The sequence below is a fragment of the Dendrobates tinctorius genome, unplaced genomic scaffold, assembly GCF_039654945.1.
Source record: "Dendrobates tinctorius isolate UK_male_01 unplaced genomic scaffold, ASM3965494v1 ptg000003l, whole genome shotgun sequence".
NCBI classification, from domain to species: Eukaryota; Metazoa; Chordata; class Amphibia; order Anura; family Dendrobatidae; genus Dendrobates; species Dendrobates tinctorius.
The window spans coordinates 77,181,049-77,198,601 of record NW_027361671.1 but is presented as its reverse complement, the minus strand read 5'-3'; the positions used below and the strand labels follow the sequence as shown (position 1 = coordinate 77,198,601).

The 17,553-nt window shown below is 44.0% G+C and overlaps 1 protein-coding gene across 1 annotated transcript in view; it reads right to left on the bottom strand.

Annotated features, from left to right (window-relative positions):
- The window catches only part of MEGF10 (multiple EGF like domains 10), a 177,681-nt gene that overhangs the window by 34,462 nt on the left and 125,666 nt on the right, over window positions 1-17,553 (bottom strand). The window contains exons 7-9 of the mRNA XM_073557265.1: window positions 16,416-16,536; window positions 14,233-14,369; window positions 13,770-13,982 (exon numbers count right to left, since the gene is read on the bottom strand). Of these exons, the coding sequence (XP_073413366.1) occupies window positions 13,770-13,982; window positions 14,233-14,369; window positions 16,416-16,536 (471 nt within the window). The remainder of the gene's footprint in view (window positions 1-13,769; window positions 13,983-14,232; window positions 14,370-16,415; window positions 16,537-17,553) is intronic.

The window sequence follows — 17,553 nt, the reverse complement described above, 5'->3', positions numbered from 1 at the left end:
GACGTAAACACATGGAAAGAAGCTACAAAGCCCAAACCCATTCAAGGTGTAAAAGAGCTCCTCCGGGTAAGTCATCAATGTGTTATGACAAGCCAACCACTTTAACTTTAGTCCCACCGTAACCTCATGGCCTGGTCATTCACTAACTCATTACAATAGTGAAAGCAAGTAAGGCCATTTGGAATTATTGGTCAAACTTTGCGTTTTCACCATAAAACTGACCATACAATTTAGATAGCTGTTGGCTGAAAACTTGTTCATCCAGACCAACTTGCTCTTGACCAATAAGTTCTCAATAGAGAGAGGGGGAAGGCTTCTACTTAAAACTCCATCTCCTGTGAGAACAAGGGAATGTATTTTTTTTTAAACATGCCCTAATCTCCTTTCCCTCCCATCATAGTGATTACTATAAGATGGTGCTTTAGTTCTCATTATATGCGCACTTTGTCAGTTGTAATGAGTTCATTTCAAAGTGCTCCATTCATTGTTAAAATGTGACTTACCGTATATCATACATTCCATGACATACCATATACCATACACTCCATGACTTACGGTACATTATACATTCCATGACTTACCATACATCATGCACTCCATGACTTACCGTACATCAAACACTCCATGACTTACCGTACATCAAACACTCCATGACTTACCGTACATCAAACATTCCATGACATACCATATACCATACACTCCATGACTTACGGTACATTATACATTCCATGACTTACCATACATCATGCACTCCATGACTTACCGTACATCAAACACTCCATGACTTATCGTACATCAAACGTTCCATGACTTACCGTACATCAAACATTCCATGACTTATCGTACATCAAACATTCCATGACTTACCGTACATCACACACCATGACTTACCGTACATCAAACATTCCATCACTTACCGTACATCAAACATTCCATCACTCCATGACTTACCGTATATCATACACTCCATGACTTACCGTATACCATACACTCCATGACTTTCCGTACATCATACACTCCATGACTTACCGTACAAGCATTCCATGACTTACCGTACATCATACACTCCATAACTTACCATACATCAAACACTCCATGACTTACCGTATATCATACACTGCATGACTTACCGTACATCATACATTCCATGACTTACCGCATATCATACATTCTATGACTAACCGCATATCATAAACTCCATGACTTACCGCATATCATACACTCCATGACTTACCGTATATCATACACTCCATGACTTACCGTATATCATACATTCCATGACTTACCGTATATCATACATTCCATGACTTACCGTACATAATGCACTCCATGACTTACCGTACATCATACATTCCATGACTTACCGCACTTCATACACTCCATGACTTATCGTACATCAAACATTCCATCACTTACCGTACATCAAACATTCCATGACTTACCATACATCATACAATCCTTGACTTACCGTACATCAAACATTCCATGACTTACCGTACATCATACACACCATGACTTACCGTATATCATACACTCCATGACTTATCGTACTGATAGAAAGCCATCATAACCTCTCATACTACTCACACTATAGTGCTACCCTGCACACAATTTATGATAATATGCATTGTTACTGTTTGTTGGATGGTAATGGTTCCATGCCCTTGAAATCAACAAACACCATGCCATGTGAAAAATTATGCCACAAGCTACATTTTTGTTGCATTTGTAGTCAGAACAGTATGGAGACATTAGTTTCTGTGATTGTTTTATAATGAGAATTAATTTGTTGCTTTTTGTGCGCTGAGATTATTTTATCTTCTGTTCTGCACGTGGCAAGGAAACAAATGACTGCATTGACCTTTGCTGTTACAGACTTCGACCATACATCTATTACCTGGCTAGGAGACCATCTGTCTCCACCTGGAACAGCGGTCCCATTGAGCCCACAGCTAAAGCAGCTGCTGCCACATTGCAGACTGACATGGTCAGCTGTGTAATAAGACGCGTGTTAACACCAGCAGTACAATAGGACACTTGTGCCACTCTCTGGTACAATCCTCCCGCTCACTACAAGGGCAGGTCTAAGAAGTAAATCAAATGTCTTGTCAATGTAAAGATTGTTTTATGAGGCTCTTTAGACTGTCGGCCTCCGCCGGGCGTCTGCGGACTAACATGCTGAATGGGAGGTAAAGCAATGAAAACTGAACTACTTCAATTATTACTGTGGGAGAAGGCAGTTAAAGGGATCTGCTATCAGGCTGTTGACACTAAATCTGAGAGCAGCATAATGTACAGACAAACACCCTGATTCCAGCGATGTGTCACTAACTGGGCTGTTTGCTGAAATTTTGATAAAAATCACTGATTTATCAGCAGGAGATTATCACTAGTAAACCTGCTGTAGTTCTCCATCTTCATGAACTCTGTGTAACCCCACCCCCACCATTGATTGGCAGCTTTCTGCCTATGCACAGTGTATATAGAAATCTGCCAGTGATGTGGATGGGTTAGAGCTCAGCATTTAGAGAACTGGTAGATCTGCTGCAGATATTTTATCAAAACTGCAGCAGGCAGCCTGCTAAGTGATACATCACTGGAATCAGGGTCTCTGCCCCTACATAATACTGCACTCAGATAGGGTAGTAAAAACCTGTTGACAGATTCTCTCTAATAAAACCCAAAGTATGCCCTTTTCCTAATAAGAAATATCCTTATTTTTACATATACAGTGGGGAAAATAAGTATTTAATACATTGCCGATTTTTGCAAGTTTTCACAAATACAAAGAATGGAGAGGGCCAAATCCCTGCTGCAGTGTGTGCAAGCTCGGTCAAGAACTACAGGAAACAACTGACCTCTGTAATTGCAAACAAAGGTTTCTGTACCAAATATTAAGTTCTCTTTTTCTATTGTATCAAATACTTATTTCATGCAATAAAATGCAAATTAATTATGTAAAAATCATACAATGAGATTTTCTGTTTTTTATTTTTAGATTTAGTATTTTGCAGTTAAAGTGTACCTACAATAAAAATTACAGTCCTCTCCATTCTTTGTAGGTGGGAAAACTTGCAAACTTGGCATCATGTCAAATACTTATTTTTCCCACTGTACATACAAATGCCCCGATCTATAGGTATCAATAGACAGTTTTACAAAATCCTTAATGAGAAAGATCTTGCCCAATACAGACATGAGCAGACTGAATGTTTGCAGAGTGCAACTATGTGATTTCTGCAGAACTTGCAGGAGTACCAGAAGTTCCTGTGTCTAAATCTGCTTTTTTAATGTGATTTGCGCTGTAAAAATAAGGAAACAGTTACACTTTGTTGCACAATTTTGCTTACCGTGTGTTTTATTAAGGTCACTATAGACATTAGACTTATGTTAGCTGAACCTGCTGATATCGAGGGCCTCTCAGATCTCCTCCGACAGATGATGTTGGGCTACATGATATTTCGGCATGGGCAATTCCGGACAGCATCTCACTCATAGACAACACAAGAGCACTGGGACCTGCCGAAGACATCCCAGCACTCCTGTGTGTGGAGTAGTCAGGACAGTAGATGGCCATTGTTTGGCCAACAGCTGTCCATTGTGTATGGGGGCTTTACTTTATCCTAATGTCTAGCCAAAGACAATATATTATTCTTACAAGTGCCGGTAGTTGAATGGGTATTGCAATTATAGGATTTTCTGACATGTCAAATCACATATGTACTGTGAGAATCAATGGGCAAATCTGTCCCTCCATTTAAACAAAATGAACAATTTTTCATATTGTCACCAATATTGAAAAACACACAAAATAAGAATATCGGGAATGTGAATGAATGTGTTGGCTGTTCTACAGTGCCGGATAAGACCGTAATACATATTGGTTTCAAGTCGCCTGAACAAAACAATTTTAGGTCCCACTATCCAGCCATCTTACATGTGAGGAGGCCTCCTCGACTCTCCTGACAGATGATGTTTTCAGGACTTGATGAGCACACCAATATAAAAACTTTAACTGCAGAGCGACAAACAAGTGTTGTGCTGTCCAGCTATCTTTTTCACAGTTTATAACTATTAGGGCTCATACTCACTTGCGAGAGACTCTCATGATTCTCGTGCAAGTCTCTCGCATGAAAACCTGGCGCTGCCGCCGGCAATCAGACTGGTGCGTGCAGCTACATGTATTTCTATGCAGCCGCACGCTCCGGTCTCAGTGCCGGCAGGCAGAGCAAGGTTCTCATGCGAGAGACTTGCACGAGAATCATGAGAGTCTCTCGCAAGTGAGTATGAGCCCTTAAAAAGACTTATGCATAATATTTTGATACCATTATTATGATGGTTGTGTGGTCTTTGTTGTCCTTTGCTGCCATATCCTGACCATTGTGATTATATTTTCTCATTGTCATGGTTCCACCCCTCAGGGTGTCTTGGATGCAGTTACTGACAGTTCGACCATTCAATCTAGTACAGGGGCGTGCTGAAGGTGTCAGTACTTTGATGGACAGCATGATCATCCAGTCTGGTTCAGGGGCGTGCTGAGCTGTCAGTGTGTTGATTGACAGCTTGACTAGCCAATCTGTGACTGGGAGGCGTCGGTTGTCTCAGGTGTTCCCTATCCTGGGTAATGGCCATGCCTACTTAACTGAGCATCTCCTCACCAGACAACTGCCAGACGTACATTCATCTTGTGAGGTTTGTGCTTTGTGCTCCCTGTGCCTTGAGTTCTATATGCTTGTTCTGTTGCACATCTTGGACTTTGTTCTGACTATCCGCCTGTTTAACCCCTTCAGCTCTGATCCGTTATCCTCCCGGTACTCTGACCTTGGAACGTTACCGGACTACGGTTTTGTCTCTTCATTCTGTCTATGACGTATCCTCCTGGCTTCTGACCTTGGATTCCCTGACCACTCTGACTCACGGCTTAGCTGTGAGAAGTGACTAGCGTCACACTCATGTATTGCTGATGTAATCTCCCATCATGCCTCTTTCTATGTAACTCCTCATATTTTCTTCCTCACATCCTTTATTTCTGGTCAGACATGGAGAGAGGGTTCTCCTTGTTACCTCTATCCTCCATCCTTCAACCCTACCTCATCTTCATCCCTTCATCTACCCTAGACATCTGAGCATCATTATTTGTCAAGATACTGTGCATAAACTACCTATGTGGTTGATCTTCCTTCCTGGATCATCCACCTGCAACAGGTCAGGCTAAGGAGGAGGGGATAGCGAGTAACCTATCTAGCATTGCTTGTACAGAAATCCGTGCTCAAATCCCTCATCTACATCTCGCCTACGTACAACGGTGGCAGAATAATATATCTTGAACATTTATTCTTGTGTGGAGAGACAGTCCTATCTCATGTGTGGGCACTTTTAGCCGATAGATTTTATTAGACCTCATTATATAAAGGCAGGTTTAGGCGTTCCTCTATGAATGTATAAAAGCCCACATGCATGTTTTAATAATTCTGGCATGAGACCCACAGGATTTTTTTCATTTTGTTGATCACAGTTGTGAAAAAAAGTCAGTTATCCGATACTGTGAATAACAACTGGCAAAACCATTTCAATTATGGTATTTCCAGGGCTGGATTCAAACTTGTTATATATAATCATAGAGGGGATGTCTGTGGCTACATGTGTAGGTGTTGGTTTTTAAAGGGCAAATTCATACATGTTAATCCTAAAGCAGGAATGTGGCATTACGCCGGATGGCTGTTAATAGGATACGCATAGAAGCACAGGGGTTTCAGATCATATTTGATCTGGGAATATCAAGATCAAACCATTTGATTCCTTCAATACAGATGATATACTTTACGATATACTTTATGCTCATATAAAGCAGAGTGTAAAAATACTTAGGGTGTAGCAAACAAACATACAGCAATGGGCACATGCCAGGAGACACACTAAGCCTTTGTACTGTACTTTGTGGCTAGGACTCGTGAAATAACTAAATACAATTGGGAGTAAAAACTTTTTGACCAAATTCCCTGAAAGTCTTTGTCATCTTGAAATATATTGAGCCAAGTTATCCTAACAGAAAAAGGAGCTGTGCTTATTTTTATGATTAGTTTGGGTTAGTATGAGTAATGACCAGGCATCCCGTTGTTTTCAGATAGTTTCTGAGCCCGGTTTGCTTGGGGGTATGTGTCTGGAGTGAGTAGTTATAATCATGCATAGCCAAGATGAGCAAGCAAAGCATTAACTATCGTCTCAACGCTGATTAATCACAGCACCTAAAGTCAATAGATGAAACTACTTAAACTAATGGGGACTGTTGATTCTGCCGTTTTCTTCTACTACAGACTAGTAAAATGCTGAATACGCTGTATATTAAATAAACAAATGTGAATCCAGATCATTATAGGAAGAGAAACAATTCACCTTTATGGCAATCCTTTCCAGAATGATACACTCCTAATTACACAAACTGCTTTACTAGCCAGCTCTTTTATTGTTACAGTGGTCTTAATTTACAAAATATGGCTTTATATGGTGTGGTGTAATGACCACTGTGTCCACGAGGGGGCGCTGTGTGGATGTCCCAAGAGTGTGAGTGGTTGAAGAGCCATTATGTATCTCAAGGTGGGTGACCTTGAGATAGAGACATATGTATGTTTATGAATGCTATTGTAAAGTATATATGTCTGTGTGAAGGACCTGTGGTGAGGTCATAGTCATGTGACCCGGTGGGCGTGGCTATGGACCATATAATGTGGCCAGGTTAGGTCACATGGAGTGAATGCTGGGACCTGATTGGTCCAGTTTGGAAGGTCCCGTGAGGAGAAGGATCTCCTCACTAACAGCAGCCTGTGGAGCGGCTGTGTGTGTAATGGCAGCCAGTATCTGAGAGTCCCTGAGGAGTGAGTGGACTTCTGCGGCCTGGAGAAACAGCCATATGGGAACCCTGACGTGGGTGAGATAACCCTGGGGCTAAATAGCCTGTATAATGGACGCTCTCCTGTAATGCTGTGTATATTGCTGCTGGAGGTTTATGAAGGATGAATAAACCTCATAGACTATGATTTGTTGGAAAATCCTGTGCCGGATGTGTTTTTCGATCGCTGCAAGCGAGAACCCCTTACTTACATGACAGCGCTACCTCACATATGGTGGAGAAAGCAAAGGGCAATATTGTAGCCTTGTTGCTAGGGGCAACGGAAAAGGACTGCAGATTCGGTTGCTGGGGGCAATGCTGAGCCAGGAGGGCTGACGGTCTTAAAGCCATGTGATGTGCTGACAGGAGTCAGTGGCAAAGACTTATAGGATACCTCTGCGGTAGAGAGGTCCGAGAACCTGCGCGGCCAGCAGGTGCCGGTCGGGAAAGAAGGGGGGAAAAAAAAAAAAAAAAGTGTTTTACTGACCTGGGTCAGTGGTAAAGACTGTGTTCTTGGAGGGTTCAGTGAGCAAGGTCCTGGAGGGTCAGTGTTGGGAAGAGCCCTGAAGCACGTGCTATGACCTTGGACCTGGTGAGGCGGTGTTGGGCAGTCTCAGGTGGAGACGGATGTCCTGAAGAGCACCCGCTGAGCCCCTGAAACCTGGTGAGGCCGGTGTGTTGGGAGACCCTGGGAGGAGGGCTGCTCCCTGAATAGCACCCGGTGCGCCCTGTGTGGTGGACGGTCTCAGGCGGAGACGGTACGTCCTGAGTGGCACACGAACAGGACACGTGAGAGACTGTGCATGTGTTTTTTTTTTTCCTTTTCCTCGTTTTCTCTGCAAAAACCTGAAAGTGCTTGCTGTGGCTCAGTGGGGTCACGAAGGTCTCGCAGCACAGGGACCTGGTGTTTTCTTTAAGGGATCTGCCCTGGGAGCATTGGTAGCAGACGCTGTCTGTCTACGCCATCCTGCTGCAGCTTTATGGCATGTGACTAAGCGGATACAGTAGTTGTGGCTTTACACAACTATTAAGGGTGAGTACCCTGTATTATTGCTGCATAACCCATTGTACCTGCACTGGTAAGGCCCTATGGGTGCACTTTTGTGGCTTTTTTATCTTTGAGGGTGACAAGCGGCTTCCAGTAACCCGGCGGGGTTACGAAGGTGACAAGCGGCTTCCGGTGGATCGGCGGGTCCACGAAGATGGCGCAGCAGGGGCTGCAGTGACACCAGCCGCTGTGTATGTGTGTGAACAGCAGCCGGAGGTGCCGGTGATCAGTGACAGCAGGAGCTGTGGTGGTGCCAGCAAAGACTTGTGTGGTATCGTTAAAAGACAAACTGTACTGTGTGAACTGTGGCCTAAGAGGTTCTGCAGGACGGACATGGGGAAATCCCAAAAGGGGGCGGTGACCCAAAAGGGGGCGGTGACCCAAAAGGGGGCGGTGACCCAAATTGGAGTGGTAACCCAAAAAGGGGTGGAGTCCCAAAAGGGGGCGGTGACCCAAATTGGGGTGGCAACCCAAAGTGGGGTGGGGGTCCAGAAAGGGGCCAAGTTTGAAGAAGTGACAGCACTGGGTGACTCAGTGGGTATGTCTGGGAAACTGCAGTGTACGTGTATGTCGTTTCCAGAATGTGGAATATACTTTCCGGAGCATGACGGGCCGCAAGTGTGTACAGTGATGCTGCACCGGGAAGGAATCTCGAGTCGGGACGGTTGGACTCCAAGAGTCAGGTGACTCTGATAGGAACTCCTCTCACTTTCTGTCTGACCGAGAAAATGGCCCAGGTTCGCTGTAAACATGGGGTCACGGTGAACTATATGCTAGACAGAGTGGTGTTTGAGGGGCCTGGAGGCAGTGAGTGCCAAGGTGGCGGGATACCACCAGACTTGGTGTATACCTTGGAGGGCGGCCGGGACTTTGTCATGTTGGATGACCTATGGTACGAGGAGGGAGACGTTCCTATAGTTGGGCTAACAGATATTAAGACGGTGACGGTTCCTGACGGGGAGAGGTCAGAGGTGGAAGTGACTGGGAAAAGGGGTATGTCAGCCCAACGGACGGACCTGACATCTCGTGACAAAACTGACGCTGACCTGGTGGGTAAGACGGCGGAAGTAGTCACACTGTTAGTGAGTAACTGGAGGGATGACTTAATCTCTGGGGGTGACTGTGGCTCTGAGAAAGAAAGGGAGCACAGAATAGAAGGGCTAGAGAAAGAAGTCTCTGAGCTCAAAAGCCACATGGTAACGTGGCAAGGACTGAATAAGGCCCTCAGAGAGGAGGTGGATGAATGTGTCAAACAAGAAAGAGGCCTGAGACAAACAGCTGAGCACAGAGTGGATGAGCTGGAGAAGGAAGTCTCTGAGCTCAGGGGTCACCTGTCAGCGTGTCAAACTATGAACAAAGCTATAGTGAAGGATATGGAGGTGCTCAGAGAGGCCCAAGAGAAGCATCAACAGGAGATTCTCAGGAGAGAGGATGAGCGTCGCTACCTGGCAGAGGAGCGAGATAAAGTTCTGCAAGAACTCAGTGGAGTAGTAAAAGGTCTTCTGTGGGAGAAGAAGTGGATGGGCGAAGACGTACAGCGGCCGTCCCCGACTGATAGCAAGGCAGAACTGACAAAGCCCATCTTGGAAAAGGGTCCTGAAGACTGTAAATTTCAGGAAGATGGTGAGCCAAGAGCTGCACAAGACAGTCATCCGGTCATGACAGATATCTTGAGGGAAGTGTCCGTGGGGAACCCAGAGCCATCTGTCCAGGATGAGAGCAAGTCCACGACCTTCAAGGTTGTAATTGATGTACCAGAAGACATGCAAGAAGCCTGTGCTGAGGAAGGTGTGCATGAGGCTTTCAAAGAGGCGGTCAAAGCGTGTAAGGTGCACTGGGCACCTGAGACTCGGCAGTTGGTGATAGTATCAGCTAGGGAAAACACATCAAACCGAGTAGCTGTCCTGAAAGAGATGCATTTGCAGTGTCTACGTGTCAAACAATTGGTTAGGCGGAGTAATATGAAGGCTGCTCGACGCCTAGAGATAGCAAGAGAGGCTATGGATCGGTTGGGTTTGAGGAAAGATGTGGTTCCGGTACCCAAAGCTCTGATTGGGAGAATCATTGGAAGGTCCGGGAAGGTGATGCAGGACCTTGTGAATGTCTCCGGTGTGGTGAGGGTGAGGATCCCTCCTGATGACGAAGACCAGGTGTCTGGTGAAGTGGGAAGGATTCCCATGATGGTGGTTGGCTCCATGGAAAGCCTGAGGAACTTTCAATTGCTCTTGGAGTATAGAGTGGGGTACCTGCAAGAGATTGAACAGTTGAAGCTGGACCGCCAGCGGATTAATAAAGAAGTGCGGAATACCAGGTAGCGGCCGCCTTCATACCAAGATGTAAGGACCCCAGGGGTACCGCCAAGAAGTGACATGGCAGATGGCCGAAGAATGTCAGCGAGTGGCAATTCGACAGACCGTACGAGGTTGAAGGGCTGTAGTTCCTGTGAGACGTTGACTGAGTCAGACTCGTGCCAGACAGCAGGATCGACTAAGACTTATGACCGCACCAACCGAGAGAGACGGTCAATGAGAGAAAGATCAGGTGACAAGGGGCACTGTAACAGTGTGGTGACTAAACAGTGTCTGATGATGCAGACAGACCGTGACTGGAGGGTCAAAGACAATGACCGGTATTATGACCGCTGGGGGCGGGGGAGGCCTAATGTAGAGATGAGGCCGTATGACAAATGGAGACAGTTCTCTCGACCTGTGGGGCAAGGTGCAATACGTGCCCGGTCTCGAGACCCTGGTGTGATGTTGTGTGTTCAACCCCACAAGTTTGAACATAGGGGGGAGGTATGTGGTGTAATGACCACTGTGTCCACGAGGGGGCGCTGTGTGGATGTCCCAAGAGTGTGAGTGGTTGAAGAGCCATTATGTATCTCAAGGTGGGTGACCTTGAGATAGAGACATATGTATGTTTATGAATGCTATTGTAAAGTATATATGTCTGTGTGAAGGACCTGTGGTGAGGTCATAGTCATGTGACCCGGTGGGCGTGGCTATGGACCATATAATGTGGCCAGGTTAGGTCACATGGAGAGAATGCTGGGACCTGATTGGTCCAGTTTGGAAGGTCCCGTGAGGAGAAGGATCTCCTCACTAACAGCAGCCTGTGGAGCGGCAGTGTGTGTAATGGCGGCCAGTGTCTGAGAGTCCCTGAGGAGTGAGTGGACTTCTGCGGCCTGGAGAAACAGCCATATGGGAACCCTGACGTGGGTGAGATAACCCTGGGGCTAAATAGCCTGTATAATGGACGCTCTCCTGTAATGCTGTGTATATTGCTGCTGGAGGTTTATGAAGGATGAATAAACCTCATAGACTATGATTTGTTGGAAAATCCTGTGCCGGATGTGTTTTTCGATCGCTGCAAGCGAGAACCCCTTACTTACATGACAGCGCTACCTCACAATGGCATAATTTAATACCTTCTCGCATTAGAATGTGAATCAACGTCCTGGGCAGGTATCTGCATGTGTGCTGATTGACAGCCTGCTCTCTGCTGAGGGAAGCTGGCTGTCAATCAGCATGACATCATTAGTCCTGCCCTGTCAACAAGAAGAAAAACTGCTGCTCTGTTGACAGGGAGCAGCTGAATCTCTGGCAGGAGCGGTCAATGACCAGTGCCGGGTACAACAAATAAGTAGTTGCCTCTGTTAGAGACTACATGCCTTCTTTTTTTTTTAAGTCTCGGATATCCCCTTTAGGTCGGAGTCAGACTTGCGAGTGTGATGCGAGAAATTTGTGCGAGTCTCATGCATCAATACCGGGCACTGCCGCCAGCACTCAGACCGGAGTGTGTGGCTGCATGTATTTCTATGCAGCCGCACACTCCAGTCCCGAGTGCCAGCGGCAGTGTCGGGTATTGATGCACGAGTTTCTCGCATCACATTCGCTAGTCTGACCCTGGCCTTAATGTGGCTGTTGCAGTGGTGATGTCACTGAGACAGTCAGGTGCCTTCTACATCAGCATCACTGCTGAGCCCACTGTGACCACATCAACTAAGACTGAAGACTGCAGCACAGAGCTACAGCTGGAGCAGAAATGAGTATGCACTGCTGTCTTTGTTACTTTTATGCACAGGAACCCAACTAATCCAAAAATAATTAAAATGAACAATCCCTGTAACACAAAGTATTGCACTGGATCGCAGTACCACACAATGACTGGCTACATCAGTGCTTAGCTGGTGCACATGCATGTGTTTGTGCACTCCTACATATACAATAACCATGCTGGTATTACTCATGATAAGCACACTACAGCTCTGGGAAAAATTAAGAGACCACTGCAAAATTTTCAGTTTGTCTGATTTTTTCTCTTTATAGGTATATGTTTGAGTAAAATATAAATTGCTCTTTTATTCTATAAACTACTGACAACATGTCTTCGAATTTCCAAGCACTAAACTTGTATTTATTTTCAAAAAATGAGAAATGGTCAAAATAACAAAAAAAAAGCAGTGCTTGCAGACCTCAAATAATGCTAAGAATACAAGCTCATAATCATTTTGAAACAACAATACTAATGTTTTAACTCAGGAAGAGTTCTGAAATCAATATTTTGTGGAATAACCATGATTATTAATCACAGCTTTCATGCGTCTTGGCATGCTTTCCACCAGTCTTTCACACTGCTTTTGGGTGACATTATGCCACTCCTGGTAAAAAACTTTAAGCAGTTCTTTGTTTGATGGCTTGTGACTATCCATCTTCCTCTTGATTACATTCCAGAGGTTTTCAATGGGGTTCAGGTCTGGAGATTGGGCTGGCCATGACAGGGATTTGATGTGGTGGTCCTTCATCCACTCATTGATTGACCTAGCAGTGTGGCATAGCGCATCATCCTGCTGGAATAACCAGTCCTCAGAGTTGGGGAACACTACCTGAGCAGAAGGAATCAACTGTTATTCCAGGATAACCTTGTATGCGGCTTGATTCATATGTCCTTTGCAAAGATTAACCTGTCCATTTCCAGCCTTGCTGAAGCATCCACAGATCATCACCGATCCTCCACCAAATTTCACAGTGGGTGCAAGACACTCCAGCTTGTAAACCTCTCCAGGTCTCCGTCTAACCATTAGACGACCAGGTGTTGGTCAAAGCTGAAAACTAGACTCATCAGAGAAGATTACCATACTGCAGTCCTCTATGGTCCAATCTTTATGGTCTTTGGCAAACTTCAGCCTGGCTCTTCTTTGCTTCTCATTGATAAAAGGCATTTTTCTCGCTTTACATGACTTGGGCCCTGCTTCTAGGAGCCTGTTGCGAACTGTTCTTGCCGTGCACTTCACCCCAGCTGCCATTTGCCATTCTTTTTGTAGGTCACTTGATGTCATCCTGTGGTTGCTGAGTGACATTCGAATAAGATGACGGTCATCCCGGTGAGTGGAGAGTCGTTTTCGCCTTCTGCCGGTCTGCGGCTTTGTTGCTCCCAATGTCTGCTGCTTGACCTTGTTGTAATGGACTGCAATCCATTTTTTCATTCCTATTACTTTTGGGATATTACTAGTACTTGTTTTGCCATCCAGCTTGTCCTATTGCAAGAGGATTGTGAACACCTCAGCAGGGTTTTTTATACTTTCCTTCGTTAAATAAGATTTGGTTCAGGTGATCACCTAATCAGAAACACATTAAGTAGAATGAGGTGTACTCTGGTTGGAATTCAACTGACACTGGAATGGAATAGCTGTCAGACATGTAGAGAAGCTGATTTTTATAAAACTGTGCAGTGGTCTCTTAATTTTTGCCAGAGCTGTATTTATTTATAGGTTACCGAAAACTAGAAAACAAGCTTTTATTTTTTTAGAATCTTTGAAAACAAATTCCAGATTACCTGTGTGTATTCATTCCATGGCACGGGCACAGTTTATCACACTTCATCCCATAGACGCCCTCTGAGCACAGAGTCTTTTCACAGTTTTTCCCAGTGTAACCTGGTTCACAAAGGCAAGCACCACTGATGTGGTAACATTTTCCACCATTAAGACATCGGCACGTCTCCGCGCAGTTCATTCCATACAACCCTACGGGGCATTCTTCCTGGCATCTAAACACATATAAAAACAGAATATGGCTAAAGGTATGATTCATTAGGATTGGCAATGTGCAGAAATTCACCTAAATGGCTTTTATGAAGACAACAGATGGGAGGATGATTTATAAAACAAATTCTAAAACTAATGTAATTCACTCCGCTGCAGAATAAAAGAAAATACCAACTTGTACCATCATTCTCAAGATAAAGGCAAGAACACAATTAGATCCTGAAAGTGCACATCATTCCAGCTCTTCCTCACCGTTCTCCGTTGTATCCCGGGCTGCAGTGACATTGACCGGTGGCAGAGTCACACGTACCGCCATTGTGACACTGGCACTCCTGAGTGCAGTTTCTGCCATAGCGACCCTCAGGGCAAGGCTGGCCACAGACTGTGCCCTAAATTAAAACAGAAGGTTATCACGCAGCATCCAAAAATGATGAACGCATTGTGACTGCAGATAATTAAAATAAGCACCTGACCCCATCAATTGTAGGCAATTACCCCAAGGCACAAGAATACAAACTCTTACAGATCACACAATGAAAGGTAAGTTACAGCACAATATTATCTGACATAAAGCAATGTAGGAAATATACTTCATTTCTATGGGTCAGAGTTCTAGAGAATTTAGGTGTGGACTGTAGATGTCATTTCGAAATACTCAGAACTGAATAGTATTTCATCTTTATGCCCTGGCTGGTATGTGTATACAGAAGGTCATCCCTGGGCCACAGTATAGGTAATAACTGTCTGACATCACTGGGACCCTAAATGACCACTAGAATGGGGGTCCTGAGCAATCCGTGTTTTATTTTGCTGAAGTTGGTATTGAATGCAGAGACATGAATGCACATGTGCTATGAAATGTCTATGGGACTGACAAAGATTGTCAGTTGTGTATGAACAATAGAATATTTTAATAGATCTGACTTTATCAATGCGATAATGCATTATATTTTTCCATATTTTTTTAGATATTTTAACAAAGGTTTAAACTTTTTTTTTTATCTTCTTTAGTCCCAATGGCTGAAGTGAACATGCGACCACTTGATTGCTGGTACAATAAATTGCAATACTATGTATATTGCAGTCTATTGTCCTATCAACTTCCTCCTATTAAGGGGCAATAGACATACCAATATGGCAGACATGGGGCTCTTCATTAAGCCTCTGGCTACCATGGCAAATCATCCATACTCCATGATCACATAGCACGGGGCTATGAGATGTCAGAGAACACTGTATATCCACTTAGATGCTTTGGTCACCCAGTGTCATAAAAAATGCTCAAATCCTGAACAGGGGCCATATACTGATTTTGACATAGTAACATGGCAGGCATGAGGGCCTTATTTATGCTCCTGCAGCCGTGACATCCCATCTGTACCCAATGGTGATTGTGCTGTGAGGTGAAAGAGACCCGTGCTCTGCTCTGCCTAACCACTTACATGTCACAGTCGATTTTGTTTATAGCATCTAAGGACATAAACTGCCAGCTAGCTCCGACACTGATGTTAAGAGCGGGATTGCCTCCCCAGTCTTGCGGCTTCCTATCCTGTCAATGGGCAGTGCGCTTCTCTTTGATTGACAGTTCAGACCAGTGGGATAGTTGCTCCACTGTCCTGAAATTTCCTTTCTCTAATGCTGCAAGCAGAGAGATCTTTTCCTATAAATTATCAGAAGAGCGCAGGTGCATAGAATTTGCCTGATCTAGTGATCCTGAGTCCTGACAGCTTCGGAGCAGCACTGACAAGCTGGACAGAAAAGAGCTTGTAAGCACTGTGCACCTGACCCAGGCACCACTGATAAACTGCGATAACTGGTAACTTAGACAACGAGCAGTAATCAAGTAAATTGTTTTTATAAGTACTTTGCAATTTTTAACCGTTAAAGGGCATGATAATAACCCTATGAGTCAAGATTTGTAAGGTATTGCCTCGCATCACTGATTCCTACCAGTGAAACATTCAAATGTCTCCATAGCGGGTGCACAGACTTTCCTATAGCGGTATAAACACATAGATAAAATATGTAAACCTGTGTAATAACTGTGTCTAGTATTGCTAATATGCTATTTTTGTAGCATTACAATACTCTATATCTGCTAATATAAGTAATCAAGTCCTGTTAATATAATTTTGTACATAATAATGCTGGAAGTAGATCGTTCTCCAGCAAATAAATCAATTACCTTACACTAAGCTTTTAAATGTAATTATCTGACATGCATCATATTATAATGGGGACTCACACTCCTTCAGGCGGGATTAAGAAGGCATTCTGGTGCATTGTGCCACTTAATTAATTACTATTTTCCCTAAAGGTCATTCAGTGAGATAGGAAAAGGGTATTGACTGAATTAGTTAATTATTTTTCATTGATTACATTGCATAGTTAAAGCTGTCCGAATCTAACTAAAGTAATGAGTTCATGTGACGTACCATCCACCCCGCGGGGCAGCTGCATTCTCCAGTGACGTGGTGGCAAACTCCACCATTCTGACATGGACATCTTTCTTCACACTGAGGACCATGTTTACCGGGAGGGCAAAGATCTTCACAGCTAAAGGGCAGACAAATTATATACTGGTTAAAAGCTGGATAATATTCTATATTACAATGTATATATGTATTAAAGTGGCATTGATTAGCTCTTACTGCAACCCTATAGATTGCAATGGAGATGGACTCTTATTTGCCAGATTGTTGTAGGTCTCAGAGGTGGGACCTGCACTTTTCAAGTAGTCAAGGCATTTTATGTGAATATGTCATAATGTTTAAGTTACGGCCTGTTCTTTTATACATATCATGTTTAGGGGGTCTGAAGAAGAAAAATCCTATTGATAGCACTGAATCACTGTTATTTATCAGTCATAAACTACAGATAATGTCCCAGAGAATATTCGGCCTACATTTTTTATAAATAGTATGAAAATCCATGGAAAAACAAAAGCATAAAGAAGATTACACTATTAGATTCACTATATTGTGTTGATGTCTGGTGAACGCAGTACCCAGGTCATTGCAACAGACTTCAAGACACCCTACACAAGAAAACTGTCACCATTCCCATTTTATTTGGGTGTATCCATATAAATGGTCCACCCAAAAAAGTTTGCCTCATCACTGAACATAATGTTCTGTGTAAACTGAGGGTCCTGTTCCAATTTTTGCTTTGCCCATTCTGCAAATTCTGCGTGCTGATCTGGGTCACCAACCATTCCCATTTTATTTAGGTGTATCCATATAAATGGCCCACCCTGTACTTTGAGGTCAATTTGCAAGCAACTTTACTTTATTTCTCAGCCCTGTCACATCGGATTGCTATAAAATAGATGTGACTGTTAGGGCTCCCTCACATGTCTACATAACACATCTGAGAGCTATCTGATGATATATGGGATAGCACTTAGCCCAATGTTATACTATAGGGCAGTGTCAACCAGTGCTTTGTTTTCATGTCGAATCGGCATAAGAAAATAATCACGGTAATCGGATCACATGCACCCATACAAGTCTATGGATGTGTGTAAAACATCGGACTGCTCTCGAATGTCATCCTAGTGCAGTCCGATTACTG